This window comes from Hirundo rustica, chromosome 24 (assembly GCF_015227805.2).
Source record: "Hirundo rustica isolate bHirRus1 chromosome 24, bHirRus1.pri.v3, whole genome shotgun sequence".
Lineage (NCBI taxonomy): Eukaryota > Metazoa > Chordata > Aves > Passeriformes > Hirundinidae > Hirundo > Hirundo rustica.
Genome location: NC_053473.1, coordinates 2,637,509 through 2,655,155, shown reverse-complemented (window position 1 = coordinate 2,655,155; position 17,647 = coordinate 2,637,509). Strand labels below are relative to the sequence as shown.

The window sequence follows — 17,647 nt, the reverse complement described above, 5'->3', positions numbered from 1 at the left end:
CTTAAAAATTTAGCTGCCAAAGAGGTGGAAAAAAGGGTTTTCTTTCCCTGCACAGCAGGAGCCTTTTAGATGTGGTGTAGCTTTGAAATGAGAGGGTAAAACCTCCTAAGAAACAGGGTAGAGATTGCCACAAAAAAATCTGCAAACACCACCAAATAAAACAAAGTAAACCACAGAAACACTGAGTTATCAGATTGCAGTGTCATCTCGTAATGTTCTCGACAAGCACAAGTAGTTCTTGCAGGAGAAACAGGAGTCTCCTGGTATCTAGGGTAGTTTACCAAGAAAAACATGAGGTTTTTACAATTGCTTGGACCTTTCAGATATTCCTGCTAATGCCGTGGCTCATCTGCACACGATCAGAGAAAGGAAACAAGCAAATGGGGTTTCACCTCGCGATTCCAGCACTCCAGACAAGGGTGCTGCATCGTCTTCCATGAAGGGACAGAGCTGGTTTGTACACTGCGGTGCTGCTGGGATTTTTACCCCTGGGCTTTCACACTCTGTATGTCTGTACTCAGCACTTACTGGGGATTAAATCCCGATTTCTGTGGAAGTGTGTTGGCACCATGCAAGATGCTCCATACCTACATTTCCCCCGCTGTGCTTTTTTCTGAGTTCAGCCTGGGAGATCATCTTGATTACTTGGCAGCGGAGTAAACCACTGCAAAGCACAAGCGTTCAGGATGTTTGGGAAACCGATTCTCCTTCTTCACATGCTTTTATTTGCCTCACTGTCCTTATTTGTTCATTGTATTTTAATGTGTGCGTGCCTCAAGTGGTAGGAAAACAAGAGTGGTTTTGCCAGTGTTTGTAATCCATGTGAGTACCAGCTCTTTCTCTCTTTACCAAAACCCTTTTCTGCAACTTCCTTTATGGAGTGGATGGATTAAAAAGCAGCAGGAGAGTGAGATAACCATCCCTAAGAATCTGTTCTCTGGCTCTCTCTCTCCTGCCCCTGGTCATGCTTATGTGTTGACATCTTCTGTTTTGTTTCCTCTCCAGCTCCAAGTGCTGCTCCACGTGCTTTCTGACTCCTTTATCTGCAAGGCTCCTGCCTTCTCCTGTCACACATTGAGTCCAGCTGCCTCAGACCTGCTGCCCCACGCAATCCTCTCTGCAGCACACGTGGGACCTTTTCAGCATCCTGGCTTTCATCTGCTGTGGAAGGTATTCACTGCTTGCTGTGTGATTGTTTTAACTCATTGCTGCATTAACTCACAGCACCAGACAACTGCTGGCAGCCCTAAAAGAGCGATGGTAACGAAATGTGATGGATTCTGTACATTAGCAACAAAGTGTATATTCAGAGAAACTAATCCACGTTGTGTTTCCTTGCCCTGAGTTTGCACAGAGATTGATTTAGGGGTTACCTCACTCCTGTGCCCTGAGAATCTCAGCTCTCCTTCAGCTGCCACCCTGACACCAAACCTGTGAGGCCAGAGAAGCACAGCCCAAACCTCAGCCCTCTCAGCATCCCTGGTGTGTCAGGAAAGGAGACAGACCCCAAATCTCAGCCCTCTCAGCATCCCCAGTGTGTCAGGAGAGGAGACACAACCCAAACCTCAGCCCTCTCAGCATCCCCAGTGTGTCAGGAGAGGAGAACACAGCCCAAATCTCAGCCCTTTCAGCATCCCCAGTGTGTCAGGAGAGGGAAGCACAGCCCAAATCTCAGCCCTCTCAGCATCCCTGGTGGGTCAGGTAAAGGAAGCACAGCCCAAATCTCAGCCCTCTCAGCATCCCTGGTGTGTCAGGAGAGGAGACACAGCCCAAATCTCAGCCCTCTCAGCATCCCTGGTGTGTCAGGAGAGGGAAGCACAGCCCAAACCTCAGCCCTCTCAGCATCCCTGGTGTGTCAGGAGAGGAGACACAGCCCAAATCTCAGCCCTCTCAGCATCCCTGGTGTGTCAGGAGAGGAGACAGACCCCAAACCTCAGCCCTCTCAGCATCCCTGGTGTGTCAGGAGAGGAGACAGACCCCAAACCTCAGCCCTCTCAGCATCCCTGGTGTGTCAGGAGAGGAGACACAGCCCAAATCTCAGCCCTCTCAGCATCCCCGGTGTCAGGCAGCTGCTGCACAAGAAATGTGCTCAGTGCTCCCAGAGAGCAGAGACACTTTGAGCTGGGGCCATATTTCAGCTGGACACTGGGCTGCTGGGCACGGACCCAGCGAGCCGTGGGGAGTAGGAGTTTTCCATCTTTGTGTTATGTCAGACTCTGAGGGGAGGCAGCTGCTGTGGATGTTTCAGGACAGGAGGTTTTTATTCCCCCGCTCAGCTGTTGAAGGTGAAATGAAATTTAAGGTGACACTTCAATGTGGGAAGGGGTTTGTTCGTCTGGATCTTGACCCTCTGGAGGCTGACAGCTCTTCTGGAATATCCTCACCTCACACAAAGCTTGAAGGATGTAACGCGCAGAGAAGTGAACGGTGTTGCAGTGTGTAGGACATCCTCCCTTGCTGGGAGCCTGCAGCTGTCTCTGGGATAAATGTCTGTGTCTTTGAGCAGCTCTCCTGGCCACACAGCCCCTCTGTGCAAAGGACAGTCCGACACAAGAGGGTCTGTAAAGGAAATATCAGGCCCTGTCCTGCGCTGTGGGAATCCTTCAAGCACAGAACGGAGCGCAAAGAAGTTTAAATGAAGTTCAGCAACCTTTGCTTAAGAACAGGAAGCAGGGAGTTGGACTGACCTGGCAGCCTCAGCAGCTCTTATAAATCTGTGTTTGGCAACTCACTTGTGTGAGGAGCAGCTGAAGGGTCTTTACATTTTCTGGCATCCTCTGGTGGTTGAAAGCCTTTTGTTGCTACAGTGCAAATTATAATGGGAAAGATGCTCCTTTTTTTCCTTTAAACTGTGCCCTTGAATGTTTCCACCACTAGAAATGTTCTGTAACTGTTTTCTAGAACTCTCTTTGGCCCTGCCCTGAGTCTGAACAGCTCCGAATCCCTGAACTGCAACAAAATGTTATCACTGATGGCACTGGACATCTTTGGAGTACTGACACTTCAGCTTTCCATGGGGTTCACTGACTTCCCTGGAATCTGGACTTGGAAATTCTTATAGAATTAGGCCAGGATTAGAAGATTACTATTCCTGTGTTCAGCAGCATATTATTTTCCTTGCTACCTTTTGTTATATTAGGTATGAACCCTTTTTTCCCCACTTGCACAGTGAGAACAATCAGTGGATTGAATGTGGGAGCCCTTGGACAGGGAGGACCAAACTGCTGTAATGAGTTTCCTCAGCCTACATTCACCAACACAACCTTGCAGAAGGTGATTAAACAAAGCTGTCTCTTAGTGCTGTCACAGCCTTAGAGAAAACAGGGGGAAGGAGTGAGGGCAGGAGGGGCTTCTGAAAGCTGTGGAGTGGTACCTTGAGACAGCGAGGGGAAGCTACAGAACTAAAAACTTTGTAAATAAAATTTCAAGGCTGCACCTGGTAGGTGAAACACAGCTTGAAGTTCACAGGATCATTAAGGGTGGGAAAGACATTTAAGTTCGTTAGCACAGCACTGTCATGTCCACAATTAACCATGTCTCCAAGCACTACATCTACGTGATTTTTGGATATTTCCAGGTATTCCACTCCAGCAGTGCCCGGGGCAGCCTGGGGCAATGCCTTCAGTGAAAAAACTTTCCATAATACCCAATCTTCCTCTGGCACAGTCTGAGGCTGTTCCCTCTCCTCCTGTCCCTGTTCCCTGCTCCCAGAGCCTGAACCCCCCTGGCTGTCCCTCCTCCTCCTGTCAGGAGTTGTACAGAGCCAGAAATTCCCTCTGAGCCTCCTTTTCTCCAGGCTCAGCCCCTTTCCAGCTCCCTCAGCTGATCCTGGTGCCCCAGACCCTTCCCCAGCCCCGTTCCCTGCCCTGGACACATTCCACTCAGATCATGCTTCTTCCAGCTTCACAAGGCAAAAATGCTGCAGAAAAAACCTTGTGTGCTCCTGACAGGACGAGATTTTGGGAGCCTTTGGTTTCCAGGGACTCCTTCCACTATCCCAGGCTGCTCCAAATCCCAATGTCCAACCTGGCCTTGGGCACTGCCAGGGATCCAGGGGCAGCCACAGCTGCTCTGGGCACCCTGTGCCAGGGCCTGACACCCTCCCAGGATGGAATTCCTTCCCAATATCCCATCCCTGCCCTCTGGCACTGGGAGCCATTCCCCTTGTCCTGGCATTCCAGGCTGTCCAAAGTCTCTCTCAGAGCCCCTTTAGGCACTGGAAGGGGCTCTCAGGTCTCCCTGGACCCTTCTCTTTTCCTGGCTGAGCATTCCCCCCTCTCCCAGCTTTTCCTTGGAGGAGGTGATGTTGATCCCACCACAAAATGGAGCCTGTTATTCAAAGCAGTGTGGATAAAAAGTCATGGCTTGCCTGTAACAGAGCTATCTTAGTGCAAGCTTTGATGTTAAAAAATAGCAACTTGAACTCCCAGATGTACTGATTACCCTGCTAAAAGAAGACGTGGAATCTCTTCTCAGAATTACAGCGTTTTAATTAGAAGAATGTGAGCGAAGCCTTAATCTTGTTAGTAGGGATAGATGGGGATGAGGCAGAAACAAAATGCACAGCAACCTAGTCCAAACACGAGAAGCTGTGTCTTGGAGGTTGGTAACAGCACCAGAACTGCTCCCTGCCACTGCTTTTCCTGCAAGACTAAGCTTGACAGTGACTAAGTTGGAAGAAATAGCTCTTCTGCCTCGTAGCGCTGAGCTACAACACACACAGCTGCTTGAAAAGGAAAAAAAAAAAAATAGCTGAAATGTGGGAAAGGTACCTCAGACTTACAAACCGAATCCACAGATACTTGGTTATTCTCTTTAAAGTTCTTTTGAGCCCTTCTAAATTCTTGTGACATCCAAGGATCAATAAGAATCTCATCTGTAGCTGATCCTGACAGATGTTAATCTTTGCCTTGGCTTTGCAGTCTGCTTGAAATAGTACTTGTTCCTTCATGTCAGGCCTCTGGCAATGCTTACAGAGTCAGGATTACAGTCTCCAGTGAATCCCATTTGTACTGTCATTAACTTTCTAAACTGTTCCCCATAGCTGGCAACCTTTCCATGCTTGGAGATCGACTTAGTGGGAAGCTGGGAGAGTGACGGGTTTTGCCTGTCTGGAGTCATTGTGCCTTTAATTGAGATTTGTTTAATTTTGTCATTAAGTCCATTTACATTGTAGGCATTTCATGACCATGATTACACATTGTGCCTGTACCCTGGCTGTGTTTTGTGCCATTTACCTATTAAAGAAAGAGAAAAAAAAAGCTCTGTGTTTACTTAAGATTTTTACAAGTAGCCATCTTTTTTTTTTTTTTTTTTTCCTTCCATTAACTTGGTTAATAAATTAATCTAATTTTTGGATTGGAAAAAACGGCTCATCTGCAGATTCTGTGCTGTGTTCTGAGGAAGTGATTAGATTTATTTGGCAATATACAGCTGAGGAGTCAGTACCTGCTTGTTTGGAAGGAATTGTCAGAACCCATCAACACGGGAATTACGGCTGATTCCAGATTAGGGACAAATCTCGATCAGAAAGCAACAGGAATGGGGACATTTCTCCTGCAAATGCCAAGGACTTTCTGGTGAACAGCAACCCCTGGGTGCAGCACTGCTGTGCCTGTGCCTCAGCCAGAGGTGTGGGAAGGCTTGGAGCAGCCTGGCCCGGTGCAAAGAGTCCCTGGCCATGGCAGGGGTGGAATGAGATGAGCTTTAAGTTCCTTTCCAGCTCAGACCAGTCTGGAATTCTGTAATTCCACGATTCTCTGACAGATCAGGGGTGCAGGTGACTTTCCTGCTCTCAGAATGTGAGTCAGGGGTGACCGGAGCTGTGTGAGTTACAACACGAGCTCGATAGTGATCACTTCAGCAGCTGGGGAAGCCAAAGTCTTGCCTTTTAATGAGAGAAAAGAAAGCTGATTAATCAGCTGAGTCACCCTGCTCTGCATCAGTGCTGGTATGAGTGGCATTCCCTATGGATCAGTCTATTCCGAGGGAAAAAGCCAAACCATAATCAAGGCTAATTGACTGAGCTCAATCAAATGTTTCAAAATACCACCCATGAGTTAGACATCAAATAAAAAGCAGGGATATTCCCAGTCAGGCAGTTAATTGCTTCCTGAAAACCTGTTTGTTGCAATAATTTGAAGATTTTCACCAGAGCTCCCTTTTATTTCCATTTGCTAGGCTTACAGCAGGTTACAGTGTGATGTACAAATTAACAGGCTGGAACAAGACATTTGCTCTCTCACATTTCCTCCTTCTGAACGATGCTGCAGTGCTGCCTTGTCTCTGCGACAGAAAATTTGGAGCCTCCAGGAGTTAAAACAGCTTTTTTGAAGGTTTTAGAAAGATAAATAATACCAGCTTCTTGCAGCTATTAGTACTGGCAGCAAAAATTGCAGTATTTTAGAGTAAAGCCAGTAGGCTTTTTAGTCATGATGTTTAGAGAATTAATCCCAAAAGGATATTTCTATGGGTTCTGTTTCTTGCATCCAGCAGAAATTGTTTCAAAGGGGAGCTGAAATGTCAGACTTTCTGCAAGAGTTTGTCTAGCGGAAAATAACGGCGGTGTTTAAACATTTGTCTGGTTCCTGATGTGCCCCAGGTTGTGTGCAGCGACGAAAAACCCGCGGCACATCTGTAAATGAATCATCTTCTTCCCCGCACGCACATGGTTGCACAAGTTTTATCGGCCGCTTGCTCTGATGAGTGTTTGATACTTGTCATGCGGAGCCATCCCGTCCCGTTGTAATATCAGAAATTCCAAGCACAATTAGCAGCTGAGTTTGATGTCACAGCTAATGAGGCACAGCCCTGCTGTGACCCAGGGCAATGGCGCACAGGCTGAGGCAGCCCTCCGTAGTCGGCAGTGAAACCAAGACTGGAGTTCCAACACGGACCTCTGGCTGCAAACCCTGCGCCTGGGCTGGGCTTTTCCTCCTCTGGCTGAGCGTGCAGGGCAGCTGGGAGCGCCTCAGCACCAGCTTGGGAAAGAATCAAGGTGGAATCCTGGAAGGGTTGGGTTGGAAGGGACCTCAAAGCTCATCCAGCTCCGACCCCGACACCTTCCACCGTCCCAGGTTGCTCCAAGCCCCATCCAAACCTGGCCTTGGGCATTCCCAGGGATCCAGGAGCAGCCACAGCTTCCCTGGGAAATCCATTCCAGCCCCTCCCCGCCCTCGCAGGGAAGAGTTCCTTCCCAATATCCCACCTAAACCTTTCTGTCCAACCCTGGAAGTGTTTGGGTTTCACAGGGAATCTGGGAACACTCAGTGAGAGCTTCCAAACTGCTCCTTCCACTTGTGATCTCCTGGGAACGTCCTGGTGGGACCCCCCAGCTCTGGGATGTGGTTTTGGTCTTTGTTGTGGGGCATTGGTCACAACAGGGGGTGCAAAATGATTTCGTGGGTGTGGTGGGACTTGATATCGGAGGTCTTTTCCAACCTTAATGGTTCTCTAATAAATAAATGATCTTTTTTTCCCCCACATAATCATGATCCTGGTTTGTGTTTCACTTGAAAATCCATCACTTTTCTGCAGCAGGACGTGAGCACAGGTGCCACAGGCTTCACACCTTCTGCAGCTCCACAAAAAAAAAACCATTCAGAAAACTCCCATTCCAAATCTGAATTTCCACGGGGGCTGTGCCAATATTAATTAGTACAAATCACCTGATATATTTCAAATTAGCTGTCATTATAACACTTAACCCCATATGTAACCACGTGTTTTCCCTGTCTGGATGTTTGCTGCGCACCTTGTATCTATTACAGTGTTATTTGTTAATGCCTTTGTGTGGTGAATCAGTTGTCAGGAGGAATGATTGTGGTTACAAAAAAGCAGTTTTATTGTGAACTGGAAGGAAGAGAATATGGATGAGGATGGAGAGGGAGGACGCAGAAAATGACATTTGTAGCCAGATGTGATTTGTAGGATGAAAATATTAAATGCTGTTGAAAAGTGGGACTCCACAGATTACTGACATAATTGTGGCAATAGGAATAGTTTTTTCTTTGGTATTTGCCTATTTTTTTGCTACAATTTTCATCAGATGATGAATACATGACAATTTTACATTGTCTAACACAAAAGAAATTGTCTTTTTATTCTATTTTTTTTTTTTTAAATAACATATGTCTAGCAGATTTCTAACGGAACCATCTTTTTAAAGAAGACTGTTGTGATTGAATTTTGCATCTTTCAACTTTTCTCTGGGGTTTCTTTGCATTAGTGTTAGGTTCAAAGCAATAATCAAGGTCCAAGCCTTACAAGATCATTTTTTGCCTGCTTAAAATGAAAACCAGAGGGGAGTTTTGCTGATTAGGTGTGTACTTCATTTCTGTGCGCAATGCCAGAGTTTAAATACATGCCACTTGGAAATGAGCTTTTGCAAATTCAAAGGGAGAGAGATGAACTTTAAATCTGAACTTTAAACCCCACATCAGTTTTCCTGTGGCACTGGAGATGCGTTATTTCCACAGAAAGTGTTTCCTTTTGCTTTCGAGTGATGGCACAAGCAAAGTGCTGAAGACCGAATTCAAATTACTTGAATTCTTTAAAAAAATTTGAAACACCGAACAAAGGGGAGAAATTCTTCAGGTCATCAAATAGTTCCCTAATTTCTTTGCTTACAGAGAGGGGAAAAGAAATGAGAAGGAAAGGGCCACACACTTCTCTCCTTCAGAGCCACACTGAGAAAAGAAATGGTCTCTAGCACAGCCCTTCCCAGCACCAGGAACGTGCACCCAGGGAGAGCTCCTGGATCAAACTCCCTCTGATGCTTTGGATTCTGGACGCTTTGCCAAAACCAGAAACTCACACTTTTGGCCTAGATAAAGTGTCCTGGAATGTGAAGGCTGAGCAGTGACCCTTTGCACTCTCCTCTTTACTGCTTGTGCCTGAGAGAACGAGGAGAGGAAGGTTTGGCAGGAGGGACTGGGGCAGGGAGTGCTTGGATCCAGGCGGAACGCAAACGTGGATGTCGAATGTTCAGAGCACTGATAACACCAATCACGGGATTCTGGGATGGTTTGGGTGGGAAGGGACCCTAAAGCTCATCCCATTCCGCTCCTGCCTCGGGCAGGGACACCTTCCACTGGACCAGGTTGCTCCCAGTAATGAGGGAAGGGATGGAAAAGGTTTTTGACGTGGAAAATAAACCCACACCTCGCCTCAGTGGCTTGTTCTGTGCTTATTTATTTCTCCTGACACACTTCATGTACTTTCTCCTCCCGGGTAAGAAGTGCAGTTACTGTGATCAGTTTTGCTGAGGGAAATGGATAAAACTGGTAGCACTGAGCAGAAACAAGAATAATCGACTTATTCCTTCCTTGAACTCCTTTAATGTCCTCTCAGCACAGGAAAATGACCAGGTGAAGGGCTTGCTGTCTCTGACAGGGGCAAAGAGAAGATTCTAAGAGCAAGATGAGCGTATCATGGTCCAAATAATTCACATAAACAGATTGTGTGGCTGTGGGAATGCACCCACCTCAAACCCCTTGCTGGTCTGGTGTTGGGACATAGAGAATCCCAAAAGGATCGTGGAATAATGGGCAGGAAATGGTGCATTTGGAAAATGCAGGCTGTGTCATCCACCACAGGGCAAAGCTCTTTGTGAACAAGCACAAGTCTTTTCTCATACCTGACTCATCCAGCACATAAAGTCGTCAAAGAAAAAGAGTAAAAGCGATGTTTCAAAATAGAAAAACACATATTCTGTGAGCCAGAGCTCTTAAATGTATCATAATCAAAGTATTACGTAGCAATGTGGTGCCTGGCAAATCCCCATCACAAAAATTTCTGAAGAGCTCTTTTTTTTTTTTTTTTCCTTAAAGAGCCTGGATCACATATGGTTGTGTCAGGAACAAAATAAAACAGTTTAAGTAAAGCAGTGACCCAGACCAGTAAAAAAATCTGTGTTACCTTCTACCTATACAACGGGGGGAAATACAAAGTGATTAAGAACTGGAAAAAAATTCAAAATATTAGTTTTTCACCTGGCAAAGCCATGCTTGGCAAATAGAAAGTTATCAAACACATAATCTGCTTCCCAGCTGTATTTACACCGGGCCAATTTACTCACTGTAGGTCAGAACTGTCAGAATCCGTGTAATCTTTATAAATTTCCTGGGCGGTTAACAAGTAAATGAGCTAAGGCAATTTTTGCTGGATCTTCTTTAAAGCAGCAACATTTCCCACAAATGTGGCAGTTCAAAAGAAATTACCAGCCCTGAGTTATGAACCAGCATTTCATCCATTCGTCATTCATTTAATTCATTTCTTTGATTTTCTTCTTGGAGGAGCTTCATATTTGCATAACATAAATGGTCATTATGGTTTAGTGGGCATTGTGGTGTACGTCAAAGGTTGCACTTGATGACCTTGGAGGTCTATTCCCAACCTTAATGGTTCCATGATTTTGTCAATAGTACGTAAACCAAGGCCCAAAACAAACCCAAAGAACTTGTTTTACCTCCTGGTTGATTTTTTTCTGTCTTGGTGTTTGAATCTTTTCCCACTGAAGTCAGTGGAGATTTTGATTCCTAGCAAGTCAATGGCAGCAGAATCTGATCTTTTATTAGCACATTGCTGAGGACCCCATGGGGACAGGAAATTGGATTTTGGAGCCAGGAAGATAAACGAGGGAAAGACTTTTTGGAACAAGTTTATGGGCTGTGTTGATGTTCAGTTTTAGAAAACCCCTGAATAAAAGAAGGCTTCAACTCCTTCAAGTGGTCTGGTCAGTGCAGTTGGATTTCTGTCACACTGCAGGGGGATTGTGTCAGGGTTTGGTTGGGAAGTCCAGGCCAGACCACTCCTCACCTTGGTGCACTGTCAGCACCTCTCGGTTCTTCCAGGAAATGCCACTGTGAAATGTGGAAATCGTGTCCATGAGATAGGACAAGGAGGAATGGCTTTGAAGGGAGAGAGAGCAGGGTTAGATGGGTACTGGGGACAAATTCCTCCCTGTGAGGGTGTCAGACCCTGGCACAGGGTGCCCAGAGCAGCTGTGGCTGCCTCTGGATCTGTGGAAATGTCCAAGGCCAGGTTGGACAGGGCTTGGAGCAGCCTGGGACAGTGGAAGGTGTCCTTGCCATGGCAGGGGTAGGATGGGATGAGTTCCCTTCTCACCCAAACCTGTGATTTTAAGTGATGAAACCAACCCCAGCGACAGTGTGTGACGGACACATCGTGATTTGGGTGTCCACCACTGTGCCATAAAATCTCAAAGCATTGTTGGAAATGCAGGAGCCTCGGGGAATAAAGAAGAAAGGTGATAAACAGCTGCCTCCAAGACAAGGAAAAGTATGAGGTGTTTCATTCAGTGAGCAGGGGCCTGAGGCAACCCAAAGGCTGGACAGAAACGTGGCAGAAAAGCCATCAAACCTTATTTCAAGCTACCTGCTGCAGTCATTTGAATTTAGATAATGTGTTTGTGTGTGTGTTTAGGGGCTGGTTTCTCCTTGCACTGGGCAACTTTCAGCTCCAAATACTGAGCAGCACTTTGCTCCTTTTCTCCTGCAGTCCAGCCCTGGTGGGATCTAAATGTCTCTCCCAGGAGCTGTTCAGACTCTGGGTTGCTGTAGCCAGCTCTGGATGTCCTTGGTGATGCCTCAGCTCTCTGCCAATGCGCTCAGGTTCTTGGCATCCAGGTTTCACTGCTGGCATTGCCTTCTCTGCTGCATTTCTCAGGGTGATGCAGCTCTCAGAGTGAAAGGTTGTTGTCAGTGTAATTAATGAGGCATTTCCCTGCTACTTTGTACTTGCGATTTATTTGTGTGTAATATTTTTAGTAGGAGCCGTTAGAAAAGACCTGAGTTCAATAAAAATTTTCAAGTAAGATGCCAGCTCCATATAAAGACCCCACTGAGAGGGGATAAAATGGTATTTCCACATTTCAGTGAATTTCACTGAAATGGCTTCACAGGCTCTTCACTGTCTCATAATCTGCTCAGACACTGATTTGCCTGAAGAGCTGTAAATCTCATCACTGATGTCTTTCTGTAGTGGTAACATCCATGAACACTGGCCTACACCTAATCCTTGAGCAAAACCCAAAACGAGCGATGCTATTTGACTTTTGCATTTTGCCAGAATTGCCATTCTTTCCCATGAACTGGCAACCCACAGTAAATATTACACAGTCACCTTTTGGGGGGTGGGGTAGGCCAAGTATTTGACAGCTGAAGTACGAAGGAGAAGGAACTAGAGCAGAAGAGCATCCAGATCAGGAATTCTGCCTTGTGCAGCCCCTGGGGCTGGCTGGGGAGTGGGGTGCACACAGAGCATCATCTCCTTGGGCTGCTCATGCACTCAGAGCTCGTTCTGGAACCACAGATTTATGGAACCACAGGCAGCAGCCTTGCTCTCAGTGTGCCTGATTGCTCCCTGAACCCTGTGACCCGCAATATCCCGTGGGGAGGAATTCCAGAGCTCCCCTCTCAGCCCAGGGAGAGGAACCACCTCGTTCTGTTCGCCTCCACATTGCCACCTGCCAGCTTTATTTCCTGCTCCTCGATTTTTGACAACAGCCATTTCCTCTCGACATCTTAAGGACAACTGTGGCTATAAATATCTCTCTCACACCCCTGCACAGCCATCTCTTTTCCAGACTTAGAAATCATAATCTCTGTAGTTTCTCTAAATACAGAAAATGTTCCAGGCTTTCATCATCCTGCACCTTTTCTTGTTTTACTTTATGCTTTTATCCTTGTAAACCAGAAGTACAAGCAGTACCCAGGATTTGGGGATGGGATGGGTTTATGTGGAGGGTCTGAGATCTTCTTCCCCCCAAATTCCATGGCTTTAGCATTAGTGGCACAGGGCAGACAGGAGTGCACATAACTCGCAGTGATTGATCCTTGGCAACAGCAAAAATGATCTTGCTTTGCTTGACCACATTGTTTTTGGTATAAATTCACATCCACACGCACACAAATATTGAATGAATTCTGTGGGGCTGCACAAAGAGCATTGTGGGGAGAGAAAAAGCCACAACACATCCCACAGGACATCTGTCCCTGAGCTTTGGTTGGAGAAATGTTCTTAAATGCTTTGGCCTCTGTGACCCTGCTCAGGTCAGACCCAGCACAGGGAGAATTTCCTTCTGGCCAGGGCAGGAATGCAGTTGGAGGAGCGCTGGTGCATGTGCATTTTGCTTCCACAGAATCATGGGATCATTAAGGCTGGAAAAGACCTCTCAGAAGATTGAATCCACACGTTAACACAGCACCAGCGTGCTCACCCCTGAACCACGGCCCCGAGTGCCACACCTGTGCATTTTGGAACACTTTGGGGTGGTGACTCCAGCACTGCTCTCAGCAGCCTGTCCCAATACCTGGCAACCCTTTCAGGGGAGAAATTTCCCATAATATCCAACCTGACCCTCCCCTGGCACAACTTGGGGCCACTTCTTGTCCTGTCCCTGTTCCCTGGGAGCACAGCCTGACCCCCCCTGGCTGTCCCCTCCTGTCAGGGACTAGTGCAGAGCCAGAAATTCCCTCTGAGCCTCCTTTTCTCAAAAGGCTCAGCCCTTTCCCAGCTCCTTCAGCTGCTCCTGGTGCTCCAGACCCTTCCCAGCTCCGCTGCCCTGGGACAACTTTCTCTCTTTTTCTCTTTTTCTCTCTTTCTCTCTTTCTTTCTCTCTCTCTTTCTCTCTCTCTTTCTCTCTCTCTTTCTCTCTCTCTTTCTCTCTCTCTCTCTCTCTCTCTTTCTCTCTTTCTCTCTCTTTCTCTCTTTCTTTCCACGAGATACATTTGGTGGGAAGAGGTTTTGCCCTCTTTTCTCAGGGAATAGAACGAGATTTGATAAATACTTGTGTTTAACAAATCCTTTGCCCGAGCAGCTGCCGGCAGAGGTCACCGTGTTGCTGTAGCTGGGCTGGAAGGGGGTGAGTTTGCCCAGCTTTCATTTGCCTCACATTTGGGATTGACAAATAATTTCTAACCCCACCAATCCAGCCCTGACTGCTGCTGTTAGAGCACTGAATCCTTCAGAATGAAACATGTTAGTAACCGTTTATCTCTTTTTATTATTATTATTATTTTTCTTTATCAGCAGTTTGTTCGTAAAATGCAGATGAAAAAAATCAAAGGTTTCTGTTAACTTCTAAAAATTACCGGTATTTTTTTTCCCAAGTGCCTTTAATTTAAGTCAGTAATGCTAATTAGTATGTATGCAATATCCTGTTAGTCCTAAAAGCATTTTTTAAGGAAACAGAAAACCAGTTAATAGGCACTGTGCTTAAAGGAACATTTATATGGCCAAAGCCATGGAGCAGTAGGGGAATTTATGGGGTTTATTCTATTAATTGAAACAATCTAGTTTTTAATGTGTTCTATTTGACCCTTGTTCTAGACATCCCATTAAATAAAAACATTTTACACCTGATAATGCTAATCTGAGTACATATTTCAGGCATTTTTCTGAACTGATTTTTTAAATTAATATCTGGTGGTTATTTCATAGGCCTCTCAGTTATCCTATGAAGTAATTGCTTATTTAGCATACAAGTTAAAAGGATGCTTGTGCTCACTGTAGCTCTCCACTGAACTTAAATGAAGGCGCCTAAAAAGATAATTTCAGATTTCCATGGGGAAAAGGGGCACTGCTCAGCGAAAGGATGAGGGAGCACAGCCACAGTCACTTTCTTTACCACCTTGTTGGGATCCCTGCAGGGTGAGTGCCTGGGACTGATCAAGCTGTGCCCTCACTGGTACTGCACAGATGTGTCGAGGGGTTCCTCTCCAGACCTCGCTGAGATTTGTTTGAAAATTATTCATGGCTATAATTATAAATCCATTTAAAGGCCAAATCTTTCTTATCATACTTGAGAACTCTCCAATATATTTGATTCTTTGTTCCATCCCTGTAACCTCCCGGGGAAGTGCAAAAGATGTTGCAGCCCTCTGAATTTCAGACAAAACTGCCTGAAATGGCAGTTGGCAGGGGGATTTTAAAAACCTGTTCTCCACAATATCTGAACCAGCTCAAAAGTGCCACAAGCTGGAATGCACAGACAAGTCAGCTCCCTCTCTATCTTATTGCAGATAATTGTCACATTTTAGTTTGGCTTAGCAAAAAAAAAACTGCCCCCAAAAAACTTTATTGTGATACTCTAATGCATGAAAACATCCATAAATTATCCGTCTAACAGTCACAATGCAACTCCCAAACTGTGACAACTTGGAAAACCAGCCTGACAAGCACGCTCACTTCTGGTGTTTTTCTAAAACTTCTTGAGCTTTATAAGGAGAGTTTAAAGTGAAGAAAGAAGCGAAGCACAAACACTTTTTGTTCTCAGCACACAAATTCCTGCTGTCTCCCTGCCTGGGGTCCCCGTTTTTATCTGTGAGCAGTGTCTCGGCTAAAACCGTGTTATCACCAGCTATAAATCAATAAACATTGTCAGCTCCATCCTGTCACTGCACACAGGCAGCAGGGAGGTCGTGAGCTTTTCCAAGTGGACATCCCAGAGGATACACGGTCTCTAGTGAAGTACTGCTCTGTCTGCAGCTCAAAGGATCCTGCCTTGGGTCAGTCACGCTTTGATTTAGCAGAATTCCTATTTATTTATATTAGTAAAGGAAGAAAGGAGTTTTTATCTAGGGTAGAATTATCATGGGGGGAGGGAAGGAAATAAGAAATAAGAAAGCCTCAATATTCAGAACAAAGCCAGCAAAGAATTTTCATAAAGGTGTAACTGCTGTAGAATGCAAATAAAACTAAGTTCCCATATACCTGGATGAAAAGAGTAAGAACACTTGCATTTCCCTGAGATTAAGCTGCTCTCGCTAAGGATGTTTTTCAAGCCTTAAGCTGATCCACAGCTGCCCCACGAACACCTTCCAGATGTGCGTGCAGCCAAACCTGCCTTAAGCAAGATGCGATTTTCGCTTTCACCGAACCAAAGCGAGCGCTCCGCGCCGCACGGATCATCCCATCCCGTGCCATCCCGTGCCATCCCGTGCCATCCCATGCCATCCCGTGCCATCCCATGCCGTGCCACCCGTGCCTCCTTGCAGCGAGCCCCTGGAGCGGCAGCACGGGCGCTGGGCTCCGCAGCCGTGCGGGGCCGTGCGGGGCCGGGCGGGTCACTCACCTCAGAGCCGGAGCGCTGCTGGCCGGGGGCTCGGCGCTGCCCGAGGGGTGTCCAGGCTGCTCTGCTCTCCGTGGCACCCCTGTCCTCGGCCCCTGTGGCCAGCCCGCAGAGCCATTCACATGCCCGCTGCCGTCGCAGCCTCATTCAGCGCTCGGGGCTCCTCTCTGATTCACAGCGATCCGGCTCCCTCTGGGTCCTAGCGCTGTGGACGTGTGGGAGCTGCACGGACTCGCAGGAATTCAGCCCTTGGCTCGCTGCCGAGCGCAGGCAGGGATGCACAGATGTGCAGTGAAAGTTTCAAAGCGCTGCTGGTCGTGTGAGCGCGCTCGCAGAACGCCCGGAGAAGGCTCCGGCTCGGCGGTGCCGCTGGCAGCGACTGAAAGCCCGTGCGAGGGATGTTTTGTCCTCAGCCTTTCCACCCCGCATCCTAATCCTTGCCCTCAATTTAAAGATGAGGGCTCCCAGAGTGAAACTCCCGGCTCCCCGATGAATGGGTCCTTTAGAAAATCATCTCCGAGAGCCCTTTGCTCATCTCAGGAGAGTGGAAAGAAACCTGTAGGAGCGCCGATGGTTAACTGGGGAAGGAGTGGAGCGGGTTCCCTGCGAAAACTGTGCAGTCCCCATTATCAGCTGGCTTTAGCTGGGGTCAGCCAAGCACCGGTTGAGAGCAGCAAAGAAATATTTGACCCTGACTCGAGGCAGGGGAAAAGATTATATAAGAATCCTTCCAATGGAAATATTCAGTGTTTAACACGCTTACCTTCTGCAACAAAGAGATACGGAAATGTTTTCCAGCGCCTTTCAGGAGAGGGATTAAGTAGTTTACAAGGGAACAACAGTGGGATTTAGGTGATGGTAAATATAGGAAAGAAATGTAAAAATTTTAAACTTTGCAATATATATATATATATATATATTTATATAAGGCAATTTGGCTAAGAACTCTACTCTCAGAAAAGTTGGCAGCTCTGTTGAGGATTATGAAGCAGCCCCTCAGAATTTCATAGTTCTTGTTCTGGCACAGTGGAACTTTTGTGATTATACAGATCCAAGGGGAAAAAAAAAAAATTAAAAGCAGATCACTGCATTTTATCTAAGTGGAAATAAACACTTTTTGATTCCATCCAGGAGAGGGCAGCCAGCTGGAGAGACTGGTCCTTAAATCCTTTGGAAAGGGGAAAGATGTGTGGAAGGCACTACGTAAAGGCAAAGAGCAAGGAGGCAGAGAAACCTTGAGATAATCAAGTTGTTTGCCACGGGGATATGCTGCTTTCTGAACCTGGAGCACCCATATCCTTGTGTTTTATTTAGCACCAGCAGAAAAACCTTAAACTCCCCCCACAAAGAACCAAAGTGGTTTCAGTGCTAGATTGATTCTTGGAGGTGATGTGTGTTTAAAATTGCTTGCACTATCCTTTAGGAACTTGCAGCACAAAATGCTGGACGTGAGTGCTGAAATTGCCTTCCCCATTTGCCAGGATTATGCAGATTGCTTTGTTTTTCTCCAAGAAAAAATGCTTCTGCACATGATGGCAGTGACAGGCCAGAGTG

At 46.5% G+C, this 17,647-nt stretch overlaps 1 protein-coding gene across 3 annotated transcripts in view; it reads right to left on the bottom strand.

Moving 5' to 3' along the window:
• Positions 1–16,635, bottom strand: part of NGF (nerve growth factor) — a 28,472-nt gene extending 11,837 nt beyond the window's left edge. The window contains exon 1 of one of the 3 annotated variants that reach the window (XM_040085633.2): positions 16,097–16,635. In XM_040085633.2, the coding sequence (XP_039941567.1) occupies positions 16,097–16,240 (144 nt within the window). In that variant the 5' untranslated portion in view covers positions 16,241–16,635. The remainder of the gene's footprint in view (positions 1–16,096) is intronic. The other 2 variants (XM_040085635.2, XM_040085636.2) reach the window with 2 other exon arrangements.
• Between the last annotated feature and the right edge of the window lie 1,012 nt (positions 16,636–17,647).